Here is a 24,135-nt window from a genome sequence, read left to right as displayed (position 1 = left end):
ACAATTCATATCAGTATGTTCCTATGGCTTTATTTAAAAACAAATTAAAATAAAATAAATAAAGTAAAGTAAAATAAAATAAAATAAAATAAAACATCTAAAACATCTAAATCCTAGAGTTTAGAATAAGGAGTAATTCTGTATACCACAAACATGAATGTCATTTTGCTATACAGATGCAAGAGTGCTGTACTTTTTGTCATTCACCTCTAGGAGTATATTGTTCTCAGTGTGTCCAATGTCTGTTTATCTGAGACTTGAAAGGACAAGTATATTCTGAGCTTTCAATAGAGGGAAAAAAATTACTTTAAAAATTGTTTTGTCACACAGTGACTGAGTGCACAGGAGCCACTGTTTTCTTACACTTGAATGAAATATTAATCTACTAGAATCTTTTGAGATACTTTTAAAAACAGATGTACTGATTCACAAGAAATCACTTTTCTCCTCTCAAACACTTGCACTGAATACCAATGGGATATTGAAAAGGTTTTGGTTTTCTTTTTCTCTTTGTTTTTAGTCTGGGGCTTGAAAAAAGAATGCACTGAAGCACTGAAAGCACTGTGAAGCAGTAACTTACCTGCATCACAGGTAAATTTACAGTTACTAAACTTCCAAAGTAATATAGTACTTTTATTCCCATATTTATATTCATTTATTAAGCTCAGACACTGGGAAAAAAAAAAAAAAAAAGTGTGCACTGTGTTAAGCAGCTTTTCTCATCATCTGAAATCCAAGAGTAGGTGACATTATAAAGTCACTATTCTAATAAAGTAATTATATCTGTGTCTTATATCTGTGTCTTCTTATAAAGTATTGATGCATCATAATATTTGCATTAAAAAATTAGTTTACTGTCGAAAGAAAACATAAAAGTGACATCATTCTTTTCAATGATGTTGTTTATTTAGGATCCTACCCTTGATTTTCATAGTTCTTAGCAAGGTAGCTTCAGTAACTTGACCTTATGTTTTGAATTCTGCATTTCCACTGTAAGTACCAGGAACATACTGTTTTAAAAGTACAGTTTAATTGAAGACAATGCTATTCAATTAACTTTTCTCTCAATCACTCAGTAAGCACAACTGGATGTTTCAAACAACGTGTGAATTTTTCAAGCCATGGCAGTGGGGTTGAGCTAGATCATCTTTAAGGGTCCCTTACAACCCAAAACATTCTGTGACTCTCTGTGTGGTCTTAGTGCCTGTAATAACAAACCATATAATGAATATAATGAAAAGGAAACTTAGTAGATGAATCTGCCCCTTTAAAACACAGAGTGCACCTTGTTCTAATTCCTTTATGTCAATCTAAATTTCATCCACCGCGTGATGAAAAGATAATGTTGACAAAACCCTGTCTTCCAGTAAAACTTGTCAGGACATTAGCAATTTGCTGTTGCTATGGATTTTGATGAGTTAAAATGACTCACTGACCTTATTAATTTTGTCTTGACTAGGTGCAGTTTTCCTTTCCCTAACTTACTTATTCCTAGCAGGTTACTGTTTTCATACTCAGAAACTAATACATTACTAATGACCTCATCAAAACAATGTAGTAATAACATTAACAGTCTCCTTAATCTTAGATTCTTTTTGTAAATGTCCACAGTAATATTTCTTATACCATCAGCAGCAACAGTTTATTCTTTGCTACCATATTGAATACAGTACCTCACTGCAATTAAGGCTGGTTTGAAAAGAGATGATTTAAGAGTTCCTTGTAAAACATTCGTAACTAAAAACATTTCAGAAAGAAAAAATAAATCCTTTATATGCACTGTTGAGAGAGGAGAACCCATGAAAGCAACGATACAAATACAGGAACAACATAGCTTTGTAACCTTTCAATACACATGAATTAATAGCAAAGGAAGGAAGTTGTATTACATTAAATAAGTTGGTTATACAACTCACAAAGAAGAGCCCTCTTTCTTCACTCCCCCTTTTGTGCTCTCTTTCTCCCTCTGCCACACACACACACACACTTTTCTGCCCTCTTCCTATCCCTTTCCATCCATCTCTTTTTTCCTTTTCAGAAGTCGCCTCAGGCACACAGCAAGTAACTGACATGGTAACAGAGCTAACTATTTCTGCAACTTGAAGGAATAAAATAAATCTCCCCCAGGGCTCGGTACTGGGGCCGGTCCTCTTTAATATCTTTATTGATGATCTGGATGAGGGCGTCCAGTGCACCCTCAGTAAGTTTGCAGATGACACCAAGCTAAGTGCGTGTGTCGATCTGCTCGAGGGCAGGAAGGCTCTGCAGGAGGATCTGGATAGGCTGGAGCGATGGGCTGGGGTCAACTGCATGAAGTTCAACAAGGCCAAGTGCCGGGTCCTGCACCTGGGCTGCAACAACCCCAAGCAGAGCTACAGGCTGGGAGATGAGTGGCTGGAAAGCTGCCTGGCCGAGAAGGACCTGGGAGTATTGGTGGATAGTCGGCTGAATATGAGCCAGCAGTGTGCTCAGGTGGCCAAGAAGGCCAACGGCATCCTGGCCTGTATAAGAAGCAGTGTGGCCAGCAGGTCGAGGGAAGTGATTGTGCCCCTGTACTCGGCTCTGGTGAGGCCGCACCTCGAGTACTGTGTTCAGTTTTGGGCCCCTCGCTACAGGAAGGACATGGACGTGCTCGAGCGAGTCCAGAGAAGGGCGACCAAGCTGGTGAGGGGTCTGGAGAACAAGTCTTACGAGGAGCGGCTGAGGGAGCTGGGCTTGTTCAGCCTGGAGAAGAGGAGGCTCAGGGGAGACCTCATCGCTCTCTACAGTTACCTGAAAGGAGGCTGTAGAGAGGTGGGGGTTGGTCTATTCTCCCACGTGCCTGGTGACAGGACGAGGGGGAATGGGCTAAAGTTGCGACAGGGGAGTTTTAGGTTGGATGTTAGGAAGTACTTCTTTACCGAACGGGTTATTAAGCATTGGAACGGGCTGCCCAGGGAGGTGGTGGAGTCACCATCCCTGGAGGTCTTTAAAAGACGTTTAGATGTAGAGCTTAGGGATATGGTTTAGTGGAGTACTTAGTGTTAGGTCGGAGGTTGGACTCGATGATCTTGAGGTCTCTTCCAACCTAGAGAAATCTGTGAATCTGTGAATCTGTGAATCTTTCCACGTGGATAAAGTAAAATTCGGTTTTCAAACTTTGCATTTTGAATGCATAGAAACAAATCAACAGCTTGGCTTTTCATAAACCACAAGCTCTGGAGACAGTTCCACGAGCAGTAATTGACAGATTGTTTTATAGTTGCAATACACTTCATTAACACATCTTACCACATGGTTCATTTTATATCACAATACTGTTCTAACATAAATATTCTCTGATTTCGAACCAAGAAGAAAAATGTTAATCAGCTTGAATACAATCTGGAATCAAGTTCGTGCAACAATCTTGCCTTGGAATCCTGAGCCCAGGACTTGAACCAGAATAACCTTCCTTTTGAAGCACCTTGTCCCAGTTAAGACTACTTTATGATATCTTTAACATATGGCATTGGGCGACATTAGTAACAACAGTAGTACAGTTCACTGTGAACAACTGATAGTGGATTCATTATGATTCTCATAATAGTATGTTATCATATCTCACAAAATTCATGCAGGCAGTGTTACAAGATCTTTAAGTATTAAGAACAACTCACTATGACTGGTTTTCCTTAAAAATAAGTAAATAAATGACTAAGTTCATTTTGTGTTCAATAAGCTTTCTGCCTGAAAGGTTGGATATGACGTGATCATGAGATGCTTGACTTTTCCAAGTTGTTAGCAAACATAGATGACTTAAAACAAATATTAATAAAATGAATTAATACATTTCTTAGCTAATTTTTTTTTTTTTTTTTTTTTTTTTTAGTTAGCTAAAGCTGCCCACATATAATGATGCTTGCTTGCATACTTTTCTTGAAGAAAGATACAGGTATCACTTACTTGAGTAAATTAAGTTTACTTACTTTCTATATCATATAACAAAAATACTCTGCTACCTGACATCTTTTCAGAATATTGCCTTTATATTTGAGTCCTTATATGAGATTTGGAAAACTGGACAGCACATATTGCTCTTATCCCAGAAGCAATCATATTTAAAAAATGTAATTTGACATCCTGAAAAAATGAGGTAAATACATTAAGCTAGAGTTCCTTCCTGTACTTTAGAGAATCTCCAAATACACTATAATGAAATTGTGGACCATAACTTTGGAATATATAAATTTGAAGTCAACTTTTATTGAATGCAGTATGTAGCACTGTTAGCAGATCATATATAAATGAAGAGAAAAAAAAATAATTCACCCTTCATTGATCATGTCATGCAAGGACATAAATAGTCTAATTCTACAGGAAAGGGGATAGTCATGTTGACGGCCTTCAAGAACTTCATATTGTTGTGATGACACAGAACTATAGTTAGCAATGTGATGAAGCTAGGCTTTGTACCAGATCTTGCTACACTTACTTTAACAAGTACCATCTTATTATATTGCTACAGCAGTCAATATAATTCAGATAGAAACCATCACGTTTATAAGACTGAGATATTATTCCAAATAATGTCAGGTTGATTTCTACCAGTAGTGTTTAAATACTCTGTTTTTGATAAAATGGCAATGCAATATTTGCTCTGTAAAAGGTTATTTTCTGAAATGACTGGGTATCAAATTATTTTGGCTAAACATTCTCATTAAATACGAAGAGTTTGGCTGAAAAAAAAAATATATCAAGTTAATCATAAGAAAAACTGCCAACATAGGTGCATGATTATCTTGCTGTTTTTCTACTGAAAGACTCCACCTGAAAACTGAGCTACAAGATGATCTCAGAATTTCCCAATGTTGATAAGCTTCCATTTTGAATAATTTCATTTTGTGAAACAATCAATGTACTCTGCAACCTATATCTCTTTGATAACTATTTCAGTTTAATTACAAATTATAGTAACTTGGAATTAGGAAAGTTATAATAATCAATAATAAACACTTCCATTATCAGGTACAAATTTAGTCGCTGATGACTCTATGATATGCCTGCCTTTAAGAATGAAATTTTAATCGCTTTCTTCTGAATCAAGAGTTTAGTGTTTTAGTTTGTTTTGGTGTGTATATTTGTTTTATAGGAAACACTGATGGTAAAATACCTTCTTTGAAAAGATGGGTCTTGTTGTTCTTGTTGGGTTTTTGTTGTTATTTTGGTGGTTTGTTTTTTTTGTTTGATTGTTTTTGTTTTTTGGTTTTTGTTTTTTTGTTTGTTTGTTTGTTTGTTTGTTGGTTTGGTTTGGTTTTTCACAAGATGTTTAATATAATTTTGTGATTTGAAACAAGAAACTGGAATTTGGATGAGGGTCACGTCTACGGTCAGAGACATTATTTTTTGCTGATCATATTAAACTGACTTAGCAAAACTGTAAACATCTTAAAACTACCACACATCATTAGAGGCTTGTTTTACTAATAGTTCATCTTCATATAGTTCATCTTCACTGAATATGATCAACTGTGGTCCTACATAATTGGCACAGAAATATCATTCATAAGGGAGAATTCACAAACCAGTAACTTTACACCCTTAGCCTTCAGAATGCAAAATTAATCTGTGATCCAGGAAGAAACAAAAATTTCTCTCTTCATTTTTTCCACTAAAAAGGTAATAAACCTGTGAACATCACAACTTAGTACAAAATGAGTATTCATAAAAAACAAGTAGATGAGAAGATTCACTAGCTTAGAACTACGCTGTAAAATATCTTCACTCCTCAGTTCATCCTCAGATATCTTGAGTGAATCAAGGTGCTTGGCTACCCACACTGCCTAAATTTTTAATCTCAGAGGCTCTTTTGAAGTGAACTTACTTGCTCATTTTAAATAATAAATAAATTAATTAAAATAATAATAATAAATAATTAAAAAAAAAAAAAAATGGGAGAATTTCTGGAAACAGTTAAGTCCATGAACTTCTCTCAACAGGCAGTAGATGAACCTGCATGAGGTTTGACTCTGACTTAGAAAATACTGCAAAGTGTACAAATTCTTATTGACTAAAACTTTGTAATGAAAAAGTTTATATTTCTGCAAGTAATTCTTGTTTTTAAAAAGATTTCATGACAATACAGTTATGGTTCATAATGAAAGCCTTCTCAGGTTCAGAAATGGCTAAATGCGAAATAGTTATGCCATAAGCATATGTCGTTAAATGGCTTTAGGTTCAGAGACTGTTTATAATCTGCCTGCTTGGAGATCTTCCGTACATTTGCCTATAATAAACCGTAAAGTCACATCCTATTTTTTTAAGAGCTTCTGAAATCAGTGACTGTTCACAGGAAGACAATCCTTTGAATACTGGGACCCTGAAGTACATTCTTATATGCCAGTATTTTCTGCTCAAAAACTATAGTAAATTTCAGTTAATCCCGATACTACATTTAAAACGAAAGCTGAGCAGTAAAATATCAAAAGTCAGAAAAGAATGAATTTGCATGTACCTGAGATACAGCTAAACACTGAGATTCCTGCTACCTTGTACCTTACTGTAATAGATGCTGAAACAAATATTATTTAATTTGTTGATATTACAAAATCTGTGGCTAAATGGAAAACAACTTTATTATTACCTAGTGAATGTATGGGACCCACTGGAAGTAAACCAGTGAGCTTCCAGAACTGTTTTTCAGCTTATTAACAAAACCATCTTGTGATAAAGCAGAACAAGATAGCTAGCCATTTAATAGGATGATAATACGGCAAAATTATGACAGTGTTTTCAGAAGACGACAGGTAGCCTGAATTAAACCTTAATTAAGATTTTTTTAAACTATTAAATAATACATTTACAGAGTTTAGTCAATATATCTTCCCACTGATACATCAACTAGTGAACACAATAGAAGCTTTCACATTAATTATAGTGACTACTTCCTTAATGAAGTGCAAAAATATTTGTGTAATCTATTTCAGTTTATTGAATTAGATTAGTTTATCATTCCAAAAGCAGAACTTGGGAGGGATGTTTTTTGCAATATGTTAGGTTGTCCCTAACAGTTAAACAGTGTATCATAAAATAATACCAAGTGAAAGCAATGTTCACATTAAAAATGATTAACCACTAATAATCAGACCACTGTGTTAACATGGAATGCATTTTAAAAGAAATGAGATAGCCAGTCAATTTTATTAATGCATATCTTTTTAACCAACGCAGGATCACAAATTGTGTGCACAACATAAGTAACTGAAAAAAGGTTAGCTCCTGAAAATTACTAAGCATGTGACTCCATTTTTTTTTTTACTTCTATTCCTTGTAATACTCTCAGAAATCAGTTCAACTCATTTATCTAATTTAAATGCACTCTTAAGACTTCACAGGAGTGAGTATGCCAGGAAAAAATAATTCAAATTACACATTTTGTTTCTTGGCAATATCTAACATGATGTGGGTATAATAATGATTATATTTTAACCTTTATTTCAGTTCTGCCTAATACAACATCGAATAGCAGTGAGCCACAAAAAAAATGAAATTATTTAATTATGTTATTAATCTTTCTTTAAACACCAAATAATTCCATCTTCTACTTCAGAAGAAATATTGTCACACTGTCAACAGCTGCATCTGTGAACACCATTTGTCCTCCATGATGAAGTAACATATACAAAAGCTTGCAACTCTCTCTTTATCTTAACCCCACTTAAAAATGTTTTGCATCTCGGAGAGTTTTGCACAGGATGAAAGTTAGAGTATACTTTTATTATAAGGTTCAGAAAACACAAAGAGAGAAAGTAAGGATGAGATTAGAAATTACATTTTCAGATAATCATTTAAGAGAAAAGGCAGAACAGAACAAAAATATTTAATACAGGAAAGTATTTATAAATTGCATAAATGAAATATTTCAGAGGAGGCTTAATATCTTTACACTGTAAAAGGTATCAGGTGTGGAACAGGTGGAGAGAAGTACCTGTCATACAAAGCAAATCTCTTCAAGATGATGATAATAGCAACAATAATACTAACTAGTGAGATTCATTTAATGTAAATTTAACAACGTAACAAATTAAATATGGAAGGTACTTTGAAATTACTAAACAAAGAAAAAGCTATAAAAGTATGGGAAAAATAATATTCTTATCATGCCCTATAATAATGATTCCTTAAACTTTATATTCACGTTTTACCACTGAGAGAAAGATGCAGTTTCTGAAAGAGTTCTGTAGTTACTCTTTTATTACCTATATATTATAGAGCCCGTAGGCCAAGCTGCAGAAGAATCAAGTCAGTTTTTAAAAAAACGGTTTCAAAATCTAAAATACTTCCTTATGAATAATGATAAAAATTCTTCAATTTTAAAAATAAGAAAATGTATAAGAAAAATAAGAAAAAAAATGTTTCCAAGTTCATATGGAAATAATTTACATTTTATATGTCAAATAGTAACTACAAACAAACAAAAAAAATAGAGCACAATGTATATCATACAATAAACTGAAGAATTACAGCATTATTCTTCTGATTAATTACAGTTATCTACCATTTCAACTTTAAAGAACTTCTGAAGCCTACTAAGCACATAGCCAGGAAAAGATCTGCAACACATAGAGGTGCGTGGATCAAAGTTAACTATGATGAGCCATGTGGTTTTGGAAGGGCTTCAAGGCAGTATCCAGATAAACGTATCTGAACTTACTCTGGACTTTTCTTTCTTCTGACTACATCTCTAACTGCATTTGTAACAAGCTCAGTAGATTTTAATACTCTGGACAATTCAAGAAATGCTTCATTTCCCATTATTAAATATTTCTCATTTTGCCACAACTTCAAAGGTTCTCCATTTATTTTAATAAACATAAAAGTGTCTTTTGTCAGTTGGTAGCATTTTGTAAATCAACCCTAATCAAAAACAGTTGCTATATCAGTAATTGTGGGTAACATTTATGAGTCTTGTGTTCAAATGGACAGAATATCACCCAAGAGGTGATCCTTGCTTCTTCAATTTATGCTCTCTAAAAAAATTAAAAAGATTATTCCTTTTTCCTTTTGATTTTCCTTCTCATTATAGTTCTTAAATCTCAGCTTAGTCCCTAAGTACTCCTCTAAAGCAAATTCATCTTAAGTGATAATGTAACCTTCTCTGCATGTGTTTTCAGATTAGATTACTAACAGAATACATTTTCAAGGGATCCTTAACTTGGTCTCCTACAAAATTTTATAATTATGAACATGCATGAGAAATCTCAATGTACAGTTTTGTACCAATATTATTTGTATACTTAAGCAAAGCACACAAAACCAGATTCTTTAGAATCCCAGATTTCTACATTTAAATGTATACTTCTGTATTATGCAGAAAAGAGAAGAGAAGAGAAAAAGAGAAGAGAAGAGAAGAGAAGAGAAGAGAAGAGAAGAGAAGAGAAGAGAAGAGAAGAGAAGAGAAGAGAAGAGAAGAGAAGAGAAGAGAAGAGAAGAGAAGAGAAGAGAAGAGAAGAGAAGAGAAGAGAAGAGAAGAGAAGAGAAGAGAAGAGAAGAGAAGAAAAATGTTCCTGTAAAAAATATACATTAAATCAAAGCACAATATATCCTAGATATGAGATATACCTAATAATTGCAGATCTCTGTTATTTGAAGAGCATTAAATAGTATATAATTGTTTGTGTGATCACTTACACTCTTTTGTAGGCAGTAAGGAAGGAAACTTAGTTATTATACTAAGATTATTAAATCAGTCAGAAAGCTTAAAAAAGGGAATTTGTTACAAAAAAAAAAAAAAAGAGAGAGGTAAAGAAAAAGAAAACATAACAACTTGGTACTTTGTGCTTTGTTTTGTTTGGGTTTCCTGCTTGAGCTGGATCTTAACAGGAAATTCAAACTTAAACTTCTCAAACAAGAAGACATCTTAGGTCTACAAAGATGATTAAGGGAATGGAGCATCTGACATGAATTTGAGAAAGCTAGGATTGTTGAACCTGAAGAAGGCTTAGGGGGAATGTTATTAATACCTGATGGGGAGGAATAAAGAAGATGGAACCAACTGCACAACTGCCCATAGATTTAAATTCACAAGACCAGATTTTTGGCCTATTTTTATAATTGTCTGTCTATAAAATGATGGAATAATTGTCATGTAGTGCTGCTGGCGTGATGTTCCTTACCCTTGTTGAGCCACACTCTATGGAACACTATACCCCAGAGTTCTTTTCTAACTCTGACTCACCACCACCACCACCCCAGTGGGAAAAATCTTGCTCACCCCTTCTGTTGTGGCAAGCCATGTAAAATGAAACCAGTTAAATCTTTGCACCTATATCATTTAAACCTTTCCTCTTCTGCAAGTGACCCACAAAGCATTATCATCCTAGAAGGTTCTGATGAATGATAGTATTATATATACATATTGTCTTCCATTTTGAATTTATTTTTTTTTAATCCTAATTTTAAAAGGATATACATCTGTTTTTTAGGGTTGACATTCTAAGAAATTGGATTTATGTTTTTAGTACTGTATATTTATCATTAACTTGTTATGACCAGCCTATAATGACAAAGGAGGAATTGGATACTTTAAGTTGCTTAAGTTTTAAGCAATTGGATACTTTAAGTTGCTTTAAGTTGCTTGGTTTTAAGTTTCTTTCCTAGCAGATTAAATGATTCTGTTGACAAGTATTTTGTTGTATTTTTTCCCTCTCTCCTTCTTTTGGGCATCCTTATTTGTCTCCTCGTTCTTCTATATCATCTCCCTTCTACCTCTCCTGTGCATTTTTTTCTTTGATATTTTGATGTCTTACTTTCCCCAATAATTTCCTTTTGCTTCTGCAGTTTTTGATCTCTTCCCCATAAACATGAATGCTTGTGCCCTGTAAAAAAAATTATATTCTTTCCCCACATACACCCTATCTCCTTTTTTCTTATTCCATTCCACTCTGCAACTACCTGAAAGGAAGGTGTGGGGAGCTGGGGGTCAACCTCTTCTTGCAGGTAACTAGTGATAGAACTAGAGGGAATGGCCTCAAGTTGTGCCAGTGGAGGTTTAGGTTGCAAATTAGGAGACGCATCTCCTCAGAAAGAGTAGTCAGGCATTGGAACGGGTTGCCCAGGGAGGTGGTGTCATCACCGTCCCTGTGGGTGTTCAAAGAAACATTGTACTTGGCACTTAGGGACATGGTTTAGTGGGTGACATTTGCAGTAGGGTGATGGTTGGACCAGATTATCTTGAAGGTCTCTTCCAACCTTAATGATTCTATGATTATATGAACTCTCTTTCCTATATTAGATTTTATCGTGCATTTCTTAATCTATATAATTTTTTAACCACCCCCCCCCTTCTTTTTTTTTGGCTCAAGTCACAACTGCCCAGGCTGCCACTGAGTTCTACTTGCCTGACACTCTCTCATGCTCAACTATACTTTCAGTCCCATCCCTCCTTCACTCTACTTACTTTATACCTCACTCTCACCAGCCTTAGTTGTCTGACATCTCTTCATTCTATTAGTCCTCTTGATCTTTAGCCTTTCAAAAAAACTGTAAACTCCTAATGCAACTGTTTTGGGTATGTGTCAATATTACTATGTAAAGCACTTCTCTTGTCCTAAGGCCAGAAGGCATGGGTCCGCTTATGTATAGAGAGAGAAACTCTCTTCTTTTCATCCATCCTCCAGACAAGAAACTTGTATCCAAATTGACAGCAATTTCTGGCATGTAATATTTCCTGAGCTGTGCATTGTTTAGGAAAGCATTAATCAACTATGACCAAAACCATGCCAAAGATCATGCTCATACTTAAATAAACACCTGATCATGGGCACATACTCAGACATCTACCCATCTATCCAATCTCCAAGCCTTTGCAATCATTCTCTCTAATCTGTCTAGGTTACTATCTTTTTTCTGCTTTAAGAGAACATCATTGCTAGAGACTGAGCTGTGCAAACAAGTGGGGAACAACTGGGAAGAAGTAGAAACTCAGGTGAGCTTTGCTGAAGCAAGTGGGATATTTTAACTCATCTGTAACATGAAGACAGAATGAAGCACTGAGGTCAACAGCTTGACTGTTAGGTGCCTCTGTCTTAAGATGACTGTATTCACCTCCTACATGTAACACAGCCTTTGCTAATTTATCTGTGTCTAGGAGCAAGTCACTGATAGAAGATAATATATTAACTTTTCAAAAGAAAGTAGTAATTTGAGAAAGAGATTGTTGCTGAACTTTACATTAGTATAAAGCCTCGGGAGTTGCATGAAAAATAGAACTTCAGGATGAAAAATTAAGGAAGATGTGTGTGCAAGATAGAGTTATTTTAACTATCACAGTTCTTCAGGCAACTATATTCATGATGGCATTATCTAATTTAGCAAAGCAGTAAAAATATATATATATATCTGATCTATTAAAAATGAATAGGAAGATCATTGTCTAATGATAGGTAAGGAAAATAATGCTTTAAAAGGTTTTTTGTTTATAAAGAGAAAGTAAAGGGGAAAAATTAAAAGGATTATCATTTGCTGTCATTTGTATTTTAAAGTACTGAGCTGCCAAAATTTCCATTACATATGATACATTTATATAACAATAACATTACATGTTAGAACTCATTTGTGATATTTGAGTGCTGTTTTCCTAGAGTGTTAATTTATCAGCAAGTGGATATAAGCCAAGTAGTCAAAAGGTTGCTTGTGTCAAGGTGTTCCTAGCAATCCTACCTGTTGGCGGAATGATTCCAGGAGACATTAGGCCTGGGACAGAATGTGGCATGATATGAGAATTCTCTGGGGAGGTGACACTTTGAGTCCTCTTAGGAGGCCTTCCCGGTCTAGAACTGAAACAAACAAACAAAAAATTTTTACAATTAAGCTGTTGTCTTACACATCATTTCAAAGTTGTTTCAAGAGGTAACATGGACTGTAAATAAATTTGTTTCAAGGACGGTTGCTTTTGCAGTTAGATGTAATAGACTTCCATCACTAATTAGATTACATGCTGAATTCATTTTCCTCATTGAAGATCAGCCGCTCTTGATGCATAATTCATAGCCTGCACCTCGTTACCTGCTTCTTCATATTAATATCTATACACAGTTTGAATTGCCTCGTTTGCATATGCTAAAGTTCTGCATGCAGCCTTCAGCACGAAAATTATGCACTAACTTGTAATAATTATTACAGTCAGCCTGCTATTGATTTATGAGACTTTTAAAAACCAAATATGTGTAGTACTTGTAATGAATGATATTTTAAGGTTCTTCAGGAAATTAAAAGGCAATGGCTGCCTAAGGAAATGTTCTGCTTGTTTGATTTAATACTACAGTTAGCTGGGAGGTGGAATGAAAGAGTGATTCAGACCTATAGCACATTTTTCGATGATATGTTTTATTACTTCGCACTGCCAGCCTGATATCTAGATGATAAATGACAATACATATCTAATGTGTGAAAAGGTCTTGCAATTTCTTTATTTTTTGTCATTTAAAAGATAAGTCAAGTTATCATTTAACCCTTATTCTATTTAAAGTGAAAATCTCACTAAGTCACCTTACTTTAAATATACTACTTTATGTCAAAAAGGACTCAGAATTATTTGCAAGATGTTGTTAAGCAACTGCCAACATAGCAGCTTACATCTGTCCAGTATGGAAAAAATAAAGGGCTTCAGGTTTAAACACTCCCCACCAGTTAAATGCTCTCCCACACAACTTTCCATCTCCTGGACTCTGTAAGTAGCATACAAATCAGATACAGATTACAATGAAAATATTTATTACCCACTTAGATGCAAGTATGTATCTGCTACATATAATGCATATCCAAAGGCTTGTATTCCTACATATAGATCATAAGAAGGTACTATTGCAGTATCCTATAAATGCTTATTTGGGGGGGGGGGGGACCTTTTGGAATGATTTCACAGGAAAAGGTGATATGCAGCTGTAACACTGCAGTATTAACCTATGTTTTCCCAAACATTTGCAGTTCTTCATTCATTTCAAAATAATTAAAAAAAAAAAAAAAAAGGAAACTATGGAAGGTTTTGCTCCTTATGTCCCTATATAGCAACAAAACTGTCATTAAGCATAATAGTATTTTTAGCTATGCCAGAGCTGCAGAAGGAGGCAGGTGACAACATATTTGTATTTTGTGTGCATATTAGTTCCCCCTATGTTTGGAAATACCTTTCTTTTTGCTACTTCTACAACCTAACTTTAATAAACCAAAAACAATCAAAGTATAGGGCATTTTCTTAGAGTTTAATGACTCAAAGTATTGAGTCATTAACCTTAACTGATCATTAATTCCCAACTTAATGTCCTGAGCTGAGGTCATTATCAAAATTATAAGCTTGATAATTTCTTTGATTGGTTTGGGGATTGTCCATTTTCTTTAATAAAAACAAAATCATCACTTATATGTTCACAACTACAAGGAAAACATTTGTAGACAAAATAATATTGTCTTATTCCACCTTACAGAACCAAATTTAGTGTCTTCCATTTTCCTTTGAAATTTCCTTTGTAATTTACAATAAAAATAAACATACCATGAATACACATAAAACTGATAAAAATTATAGACAAAAATGATCTGATTTAAATGGTGTGTTTCTAACATATTCACACACCAAAAAATGCCACTATGTAAGACATCTTTGATGTCTTCATTTAAATACCTATGCTGATACACAGTTGTCAAATCAGCTTGATATGAGTATGGAACTCTCTGACAAGGGAAGGAAGGGTCTTTACCACTGACTGGAAGAGGGGAACACAACACCCATTTTTTAAAAGGATAAAAGGAAGACCCAGAGAACTACATGCCAGTCAGTCTCACCTCTGTGACCAGCAAGATCATGGAGCAGATCCTCCTGGAAACTATGCTAAGGCACATGGAAAATAAGGAGGTGATTGGTGACAGCCAACATGGCTTCACTAAGGGCAGGTCATGCCTGACAAATCTGGTGGCCTTCTACGATGAGCATAAATAGGGGAAGAGCAACCGGCAATATCTACCTGGGATTGTGCAAAGCATTTGACATTGCCCCCCATGATATCCTCATCTCTAAATTGGAGACACATGGATTTGATGTATGGACCACTCAGTCGGTAAGGAATTGGCTGGATAGTTGCACTCAAAGAATTGTGGCAACAGCTCAATGTCCACTTGGAGTAATGGGTGGTGTTCCTCAGGGGTTAGTATTTGAACCGGTGCTGTTTAACATCTTTGTCAGTGACATGGACAATGGGATTGAGCACATCCTTAGAAAATTTGTTGATGACACCAAGCTGTGTGGCGAGGTCAACATGCTGGAGGGAAGGAATGCCATCCAGAGGGACCTGGACAGGCTTGAGAGTTAGGCTTGTGCGAACTTCATGAAGTTCAACAAGGCCAAGTGCAAGGTCCTGATTCTGGTCCAGGGCAACACTAAGCACAAATACAGACAGGGCAGAGAATGGCTTGACACCAGCCCTGAGGAGAAGGACACGATCGAAGGAGGTGAATATCCCCTTCTACTCTGCTCCTGTGAGACCTCCCATACGGTATTTCAATCAGCTCTGAAGCCTCCAACACAAGAAGGACATGGATGTATTAGAATGAGTCCAGAGGAGTGCCACAAAGATGACCAAAGGGCTGGAGCACCTGTCCTGTGAAGACATTCATAGGAAAAAGTTGGGATTGTTCATCCTGGAGAAGAGAAGACTCTGGGGAGACCTTATAGTCACCTTCCAGTACCTAAATGGAGGCCTACAGGAAAGGGACTAATGATAGGACAAGGAGTAATGGTTTAAAAATAAAAAAGGGAAGATTTATGTAACTAGGAGGAAATTCTTGACTCAGAGGGTGGTGAGGCGCTGGAACAGGTTGCCCAGAGAAGCTGTGGATCCTCCATCCCTGGAGGTGTCGAAGGACAGGTTGGATGGGGCTTTGAGCAACCTGGTCTATTGGAAGGTGTCCCTGTCCATGGCAGGGGCTTGGAATTAGATGATCTTTAAGATCCCTTCCAACCGAAGCCATTCTATGATTCTATGACTCATCATTTAAAAAGAAAAAAAAAAAAAAAGTGCTATGCACAATGTACCAATGGCTTCCAAGTCTTTTTAAAAATGGCAATTTTACTCCTGCTAAGATTCTCTTTGATGAATTACTGCTTACTGTCAAACAGTCATAGTAAAGGCAGAATTACTTTGTAATTGGTGTAATTTTTGCAAATGTACACAAGAGTAAAGCCACCCCTCTCTAAAGATTAAGAGAAAACACCCATGGACTGATTGAGCAAACAAATGTCAGAAGCAAATTATAGGCAAGTGATACTGAAATACCAAAGGCAAAACTTTTCCTTGGGTCACCTTCTACATCAAGTTGGCTGTGACGCTCTACACAAAAGGGCCATTGCACTCAAAGGCATAAATGAGCCCAGTAACACAACTTTATCCTGTGATTTATCGCAAACTTTACTGAATAAGTAAAGTATTTGTATGAAGTTCTAAACTTCTAATTACACTCTAATTAAAATTTTTAAAATTTAATTTGTGAGAAGTAAACTTGTTTTATCCTTTTACAATTATTATGTGACAAAGCAGCAACTCCAGTTTACTATAAAAAGACATTTATCTGTTTACAAAAACCTTTTTTTTCATTATGACAAGGTGGAAAAAACAATGTAAGAATTTTTTCTTAAAGTCTGGAAGATCTGATTTAGAGTCACAGCAGATGATCCAGTATACAATTAAAATGAGTAAAGCTCTGATTAGTTAAACAAAACACAGCCTGATTGTCCACACTACCTGATTAAATAACAATATCTGTCTTAATATGTCATTCGTTATATACTTTTTTCACTAACCAACTTCATAAACTGAAATATTACAGTTTTACAAGATCTGTTCTCAAACTATAAGAATTGGAAGAGTTTTATTTGAATCATTACCAAAGTTGTGAAACAATACATAAAAATTTCTTTAAAATTAACTGATTATAGTTTGAAAACTTGCATGTTGTTTTGTAGTTCATTATCATTTTTATACTTACATGATAAACTCTTAAACAAAAACCTACAAGTATACCAAATGAGTTTAAGTATCATAAACAGAATGATAAAAATAACTTAATGAATAATTTTGTTGGCATTGTTTCTGAATCTGTGTTAAAAAAAAAAAAAAAAAAAAACTACTTATTTTTACATTAGGACAAGTTCAATTTCATTCCAAGATAAGAAACCTGCTTCGAAGTATTCACATTCCTACTTCTTATCAAAATCAGATGGTTTGTCTTCAGCATGCAAATAAACTATAATTTATACAGGTATGCACTTATTTTTTATGCAAAAGATATATTAAAGTGCCAGAGCAATGTAAGCCATTCTTCCAGTTGCCTATTGATAATTCTTCTTTTGCCCTCTCAAATTTAGATTTAACATCTATATTTTTATATAAACATAAAAGATGTTGTAAGTTTTTGGTTTTTTATCATCATAAAATCTCATATAAAATCATCATAACTATAACATTGGTTATTCTAAAGACATGCTTGACTTAAGGTAATGATTATTATCCCAATGGATAAACTATTTAAAGTCAACTTATTTTAATTTTTTGAAGATGACTACAGTTTGTATTTTTTGGAGGTAAGGTAAACAGTCTGAATTGCCAAAACACAAGAAGTCAACATGTGAATACCCAGGGTCATAGTACAGAGAAGACTAGGAATCTTTTGGGACTCTGCAAGAAGACAGCAGGAGAAACAGACAAGTATCTGGAAGTCATAGGTGGTCTTCCTTTTTACTGTTTCATTCTTTAAGGATTAAATTAGAGAGGGTAGAAATTATATAATTCCAACAAAGCCTCAAGGAAGGCACAATGATCAACTGTTTCAAAGAGCTGAGAAGAAGTCCAAGGGAAAGACATTACCAGTTCCTTGATTTTCATTAAAAAAGAAAATGTAATATCAACATTGCCACTCTTTGCTTTTATAAATATAAATATGTAAGATTGTATGTAAGATTGTATGTAAGATGTACGCTTAGAACAGCTTTGAATATCAATATCAATTTTAGCTACATCAGCATTTATGCATCTCATTTAGGAACATATTGAAAATCTAGGCTTCGTTTCTCAGTTGCTCTACCTCCCTTCAGTGCTTCAAAGCCAGCAGACTGACACAGAATTTTTGACCTCAAAGGAGTTGGTTCAACGAAATTTAGGTGAACAGCCACTGGAGGTGGTTATTATGTGCTTGCAACGTAACAACCACTGCAATAGGACTGAGGATGTCATACCCTGAGGCTACTGGCTGACTTGATGTAAAGACAGGGATAACCTTTGACAACCTGTAACCAAAGACAGCAGACACTTCCTCCATGGTATACAAGGTACTTCTGTTTTTGTGATAGTTTCCATGCTGCTCTCAGGGTCATACATGCAGCCTTCACACTAGTAAGACATGAGCCAAGGGCGTGTCAGTTCTGAAAAATAAGGTCCAAAAAGACCAACTAAACCTTTTGTGCAATTTAATTCCTTTGGATGGAATACATTTTCTTGCCAAGGTAACCTTCATAAATATTTCTAATGCACTGAAATATCATTTTAAAGGCAAAAAAAATGATGCTGTACAATGATCCAAACCTTATACTTTACTATTTTAAAAGTTTTTGCCTTGTAATCCCACTCAAGAACAAATCAAAAGAATGTAAGTCTGTGATTGGCCATACATCTATTGTGCCTGTTACTAAAACAAACATTAGAAATCACACTATGTCCTTTTTATGTGTAGCAGTCATATAAAACAATAAAACTCTCAGTGCAATTACCTTAAATTTATTTTTCTTCTCACAGCTAAACAGAAAATGTTCTCACACAATAATTAGCGTTGAACTCATGATATATTAGAAAGATTTATTGAGACAGCAAACAATGCTGATAAAAACAAATACAGAGATTTGTTTATACTGACAAAGGAGCATACGAATGATCTTCAAAAGAATTAGATTGTGCTACAAGACTGAGTAGTGCAGAAAGCATCCCAATAGAATGCTACTACATTTCAACAACAGAACACCCTACTGCTATTTTTAAACCAAAATTACCAAAAATGTATATTTGATCAGAAAAGAGGTGCCAGTTAGTGAGTACAAGTAATTAAGCCAAATGACACAGAATATATTGAACTCTGCATACCATTCCAAAGCCATGTATTGCAGTAATATATGAGCACTGGTTAGTACTAGAGAGGTACACTTTTTGGTAGTTAGAGAATAACTTGTTGAATTATTTCTTTTCCTAGCAGACAAGTCATGTACATATCATGCCACTTTCATCTTCCTCAACACTGCAGCTAAAATTACTCTGCATTTTGGCAACACTGGGAATAGTCTTGATACAAGAGTCCAAGATGCAAGGTACAAGACTGCAAGAACATATATTCCAGCACCACCTGTCTGTTCTCACTTGATGCTAGAAGTCACACTACAAACACAATGAAAGAATCTAAGAAAAAGAATCTGTTTGACTGACCATACCTCTTGAATATATGGATGACCCAAAGGGCAAGAAAGGAAATAAAACCACTTAGGAATCCAAGTGTTAAAGTGTAAGATTTGAATACAGCTGTGATTGTACATAAGTTTAAAATATTACTGTAGTATCACTGTTCTCTTAATGAAATTGAGATCTGTAAGTCACCTATTGAAAAGAGAAAAACAGATAAAAAATTAGACTAATTCTGTTGGGTGGCAGAATTATGATGTCAGGAGTAAATTAATCCGAAAAGTTCACTGTTTTATCCAGTTAGTTGACATACTAGATCTGCCTGAAAGTTCTTAAAACTTTTCAGTATGTTAGCTCTTTTGATTATGTAGTAACTGTGAAATGTAAGCTCATGATGAGAACAGCTATAGAATCTAGAGTATGAAATAAGTCTGAATGAACAATGAACTACAATTATCAAACGAAAATCATTCACAAATTCAAACTATATTGATATATTTTTAATTAATATGAACATTGCATCAGAAAAAGTAGTCAGATTACCCAAAAACAGCATGAAAATCACAGCACTACAGATCCTTTTTTAGGAATATTGGCAATAGCAACAAGAAAAAAAATGCAAAATTGGACTTATTTCCTCTACTCACACTGCTAACTTTTCAGAATGATTCATGCAACTACAGAGAAAAAGAAGTGTAGAAACAGCAGCATTCTAAAGTACATGCTCTTTCTGTCAAGCTATAACAGATGATTTTCTCATTTCACTTGACCTTACAGCATAAACCACACCCATAATTTAAATATGCAAGCTAAATGATTTCTTCTAACAGTGTTATTCACCCACATGAAACACCAAACCATAACAGATGCAAAGCCTAATTTTTCCTCAACCATTTTCATCTGCCATTAGCATTTCAATTCTAAAAACATCCCCTCAAAACAACTACTATGTATATTACAAGAATGTCAAGCATGATGCTAATCGGCCAGAAAGTCAGGTTTGATCCATAATGGTGTTATCTAAAAGACCTATAAGCTTTTGTGTTATTTTTCTTAAAAAAAAAAAAAATTCTACTTCAAGTTGCTGAGATGATTCGTTATGTGAAGCAAGTGTAACTGATGTGGTTATGTCTGTTAGAGTCTGCAGATGGCCTGAAACAATGATTTAAATGTATGAACTTTAGTTGGAATGAACAGCCCTGCTTCAAAGCTTGTTTTCTAACCATCTGCATTCATCTCTGCATATAACTTGCACATGTAATTACAAATTTGTGAACATAAATCAGATAATTGCATGTATAAATAACCAATTAGAATCAAAACAGAACTGGGCCATACAACAGCACGCTTCTCGTTTGAACACATGTATAACCACACATAAAGTGAGTGAATATTTTCATTTAAGAAATTTCTGTTGTTTAGAAAAATAATATCTGATCTGTTTTCCAGCAGGAAATAGCAGGCAGCACCTGCCATTTTGAGTTCCACTAAAAAAAAAAAAAAAAAAAACAAACAAAAAAAAACACCTACATAGCTCTCAGTAAATTAGCAGATGACATCAAGCTGAGTGGTGCAGTTGATACAAGAGAAGGAAGAGATACCATCCAAAGGGGCCTGGACAAGCCTGAGAAATGGGCCCATGTGAACCTAAAGAGGTTCATCAAAGCCAAGTGCAAGGCGCTGCACCTGAGTTGGGGCAATCCTAGACATGAGTACAGACTGGGAGAAGAACTCATTGAAACTGCGTGAAGAACTCATTTGAGAGCAGCCCTGCAGAGAAGAACTTGGGGGTTCTGGTGGAGGAAAGGTTTGACATGAGCCAGCAGTGTGGGCTTGCAGCCCAAAAGGCCAACTGCATCCTGGGATGCATCAAAAGAGCAGTGGCCAGCAAATTGAGGAACGTGATTGTCCCCTTCTGCTCTGCCTTTGTGAGGCCCCACTTGGAGTACTGCATCCAGGTCTGGGGCCCCCAGCACAAGAAAGATGTGGACCTGTTACAGAGGGTCCGGAGGAGAGCCATGAAGATGATCAAAGGGCTGGAGCACTTCATAGGAATGAAGAAAGTCTGAGAGCGCTGGGCATGTTCAGCCTGAAGAAGAGAAGGCTCAGGGTGACCTTATTGCAGCTTTTCAGTAGAGGGGGCTTATAACGAAGACGAAGAGCAACTTTTTGCTTTGGCAGACAATGGCAGGACAAGGGAGAATGGCTTCAAACTAAACGAGGGGAGATTTAGATTAGGTATTCTGAAGAAATTCTTTACTATGAGAGTGGTGAGGCCCTGGAACAGGTTGCCCAGAAAAGGTGTGGATGCACCATCCCGGGAGGTGTTGAAGGACAGGTTGAATGAGGCGCTGAATAACCTGATCTAGTGGGTGATGTCCCTGCCCATGTCAGGGGGGTTGGAACTAGGTGAGCGTTAAGGTCCCTTACAACCCAAGCCATTCTATGATTCTATGGTAAGACCACCTATCTATGATTCTATGATAAGACCACCATGGCTCAAGGCATCACAGAGCTGGTGCTCATTATGTATTAAAGATAGATAAACATTTCAATATTGATTTAAGCTCAAATAAGAAAGAATAAAATGTAATTATTTTGTGAAAATATTTTGGTTCTAGTGCCAATCTCTTAACTAATATGCTATTCTAATGGAGTTCTATCGTATAAGTGTATCCACTGTAATATCTGAATGCATTCATCACTTAATTGGCCACAATTCTTCACATGAAATGCTGAAACAAGTGAGCTGTCACCTTTTTAATGAAGCTGCCTATATCTTAAGCCTTTTGCCCTTTAAAAAAAAAAAAACAAAACTATTTATACTCGAAAAATTTTATTCTGGCTTCTTCCAGAGACTGTGGTTAATGTTCAATGACCTTTATTTACCTTATTTTTAATTCTGAAAATCAACACTTATGAACTGTACGCTTCCAAGGAATAGCTGGAATCACCTAAACAAAAGCTTAAAAGTGACTTTCATTGTAAATTTGAGAGTCAACAGTAGTGATATGAAATACTGAAAAGACTCTCCATTAGTCTGTACAACTATAAGTGCACAGCTGATATGAAAGATTGATGGTAACACACAACACCCTCTGCAAATAATAATAATAAATAAATAAATAAAAGTTTAAATAAGACATTTTGTACCTACAAATAAATACAAATTTACTAGATGAGTACTAAGCATTAAAATGACAGGCTTCTTTGAACAGATGAAGGGTCAGAATGAGATATTTACGTTGGGTAGCACTGTACAACTGGTGAAAAGAGCATACTCTTTGAGTGCTCTTCTGTCTGATGTCAGTCCTAAACTTACAACACCTAACACAACCTATTGACTTAAACTTCGCGTCAACCAAGAGATGTATGAGGGCTGGTTATCCTTACTGGTACCCTCTAAGTAGTAAACCCTCATGGGTTCTCTAGTTTAATTCCAAAATACAGCAAATATGGATACAAGTGGAAGAAATGAACTGTAACATATTCCAGGAAAAATCCCTGATTTGTATACTTGGTCCCCCAAATTTACCTGTTTGTGAAATCAAGATCCTAGGTCGGTTACACTGTTCCAGTCTTCTAAGTCTAGATGTAGCCTTGCTTGGCCTTTATATCTATCTTTATATCTTTATACTGTATTTATAGAATACAGTGAAATAAATTTATATTTCATTCTCCTAGTGAAAGGCAAGAAACAGAAACAATCACCCATATGCCATCTCCCATTTTCTTTGTAGAGCTGCATCTAGAACCATATGAAGGGTAGCACAATTTTCCCTAGTGAGCAGCAGTATTATAGCAATTTGGAAAATAGACAATGCCAATCCAAGACTTCCAAATTCTAAAAAAAGTAAATGTAAATTTCATCCTATCAGAAGTAAGTCTGTTATTAATACGCTATTCTAGGGAAACACTAAGAAATTAATCAGTCATTCCTATTAAGCATTACAAGTACCATGTTTTTGATAACAGAGATGACAATTGTATCCACTACTGGTAAGGTTGATGATTGTTGTTATTATTATTGTTATTCCTTTGTAGTTCTGATAACTCCATCTGTGTGAACTTTCATGCTTTACAGCCCTAAAGATGATGATAATAATAAAGAAAGAACAAGCTTCTTGACCAAATTACATGTTTTCTGTGTTGTAGATAAGTAGTTCTGGCAGAACTGAACAGTTTTTTGTGGTAATGGATCAAGTTCTTAGAAAAAAGAAAGATCAGAAGACAGAACAGGAATCAAATTAGACATTAACCTTTTCAGAAACACTCCTGGTTATATGCTTGGTTGAAGGCCAGAGTGATGTCTCCAGGACTTTATACCTTTCTGATAAAAAAGCACACCCAAATTTGAACTGGGCAGTGTTTTTATGCAGTTTTTCAAAATGTTTAAAATATTTGAGGAACAGGGTACTGTAATAAAACAGCAAATTAGAAGTGTGTCATAATCAATTATCCTCCCATTAAATTTTCTTGACTTGGTATCAGATATATTCTGTTTTAGTAGAACTGAATAAAGTGGAAAATGCAATGTTTCTAATGCAGCTTTTTTATTAAACTGTGGTTTAAAACAGATTAAAATTTTATAATTTTTAAGCAGCATCTTCCAAGTATATGCAAAAGGAGTGGTACAGTAAAGTAGTTGTCTGTTCCAATTTACCCATTTATTCAATGATTAAAAAAA

At 35.2% G+C, this 24,135-nt stretch overlaps 1 protein-coding gene across 9 annotated transcripts in view; it reads right to left on the bottom strand.

Annotated features, from left to right (window-relative positions):
* DACH1 (dachshund family transcription factor 1) overlaps positions 1-24,135 on the bottom strand; it is a 380,086-nt gene that overhangs the window by 211,012 nt on the left and 144,939 nt on the right. For all 9 annotated transcript variants that reach the window (XM_048079100.2, XM_048079099.2, XM_048079098.2 and 6 more), the window contains exon 2: positions 12,679-12,794. In XM_048079100.2, coding sequence (XP_047935057.2) covers positions 12,679-12,794 — 116 coding nt within the window. The remainder of the gene's footprint in view (positions 1-12,678; positions 12,795-24,135) is intronic.

Source organism: Anser cygnoides, chromosome 1, assembly GCF_040182565.1.
Source record: "Anser cygnoides isolate HZ-2024a breed goose chromosome 1, Taihu_goose_T2T_genome, whole genome shotgun sequence".
In the NCBI taxonomy this organism is placed as follows: Eukaryota; Metazoa; Chordata; class Aves; order Anseriformes; family Anatidae; genus Anser; species Anser cygnoides.
Note: the sequence above shows the minus strand (reverse complement) of the source record. Positions and strands in the feature narration are given on the sequence as shown.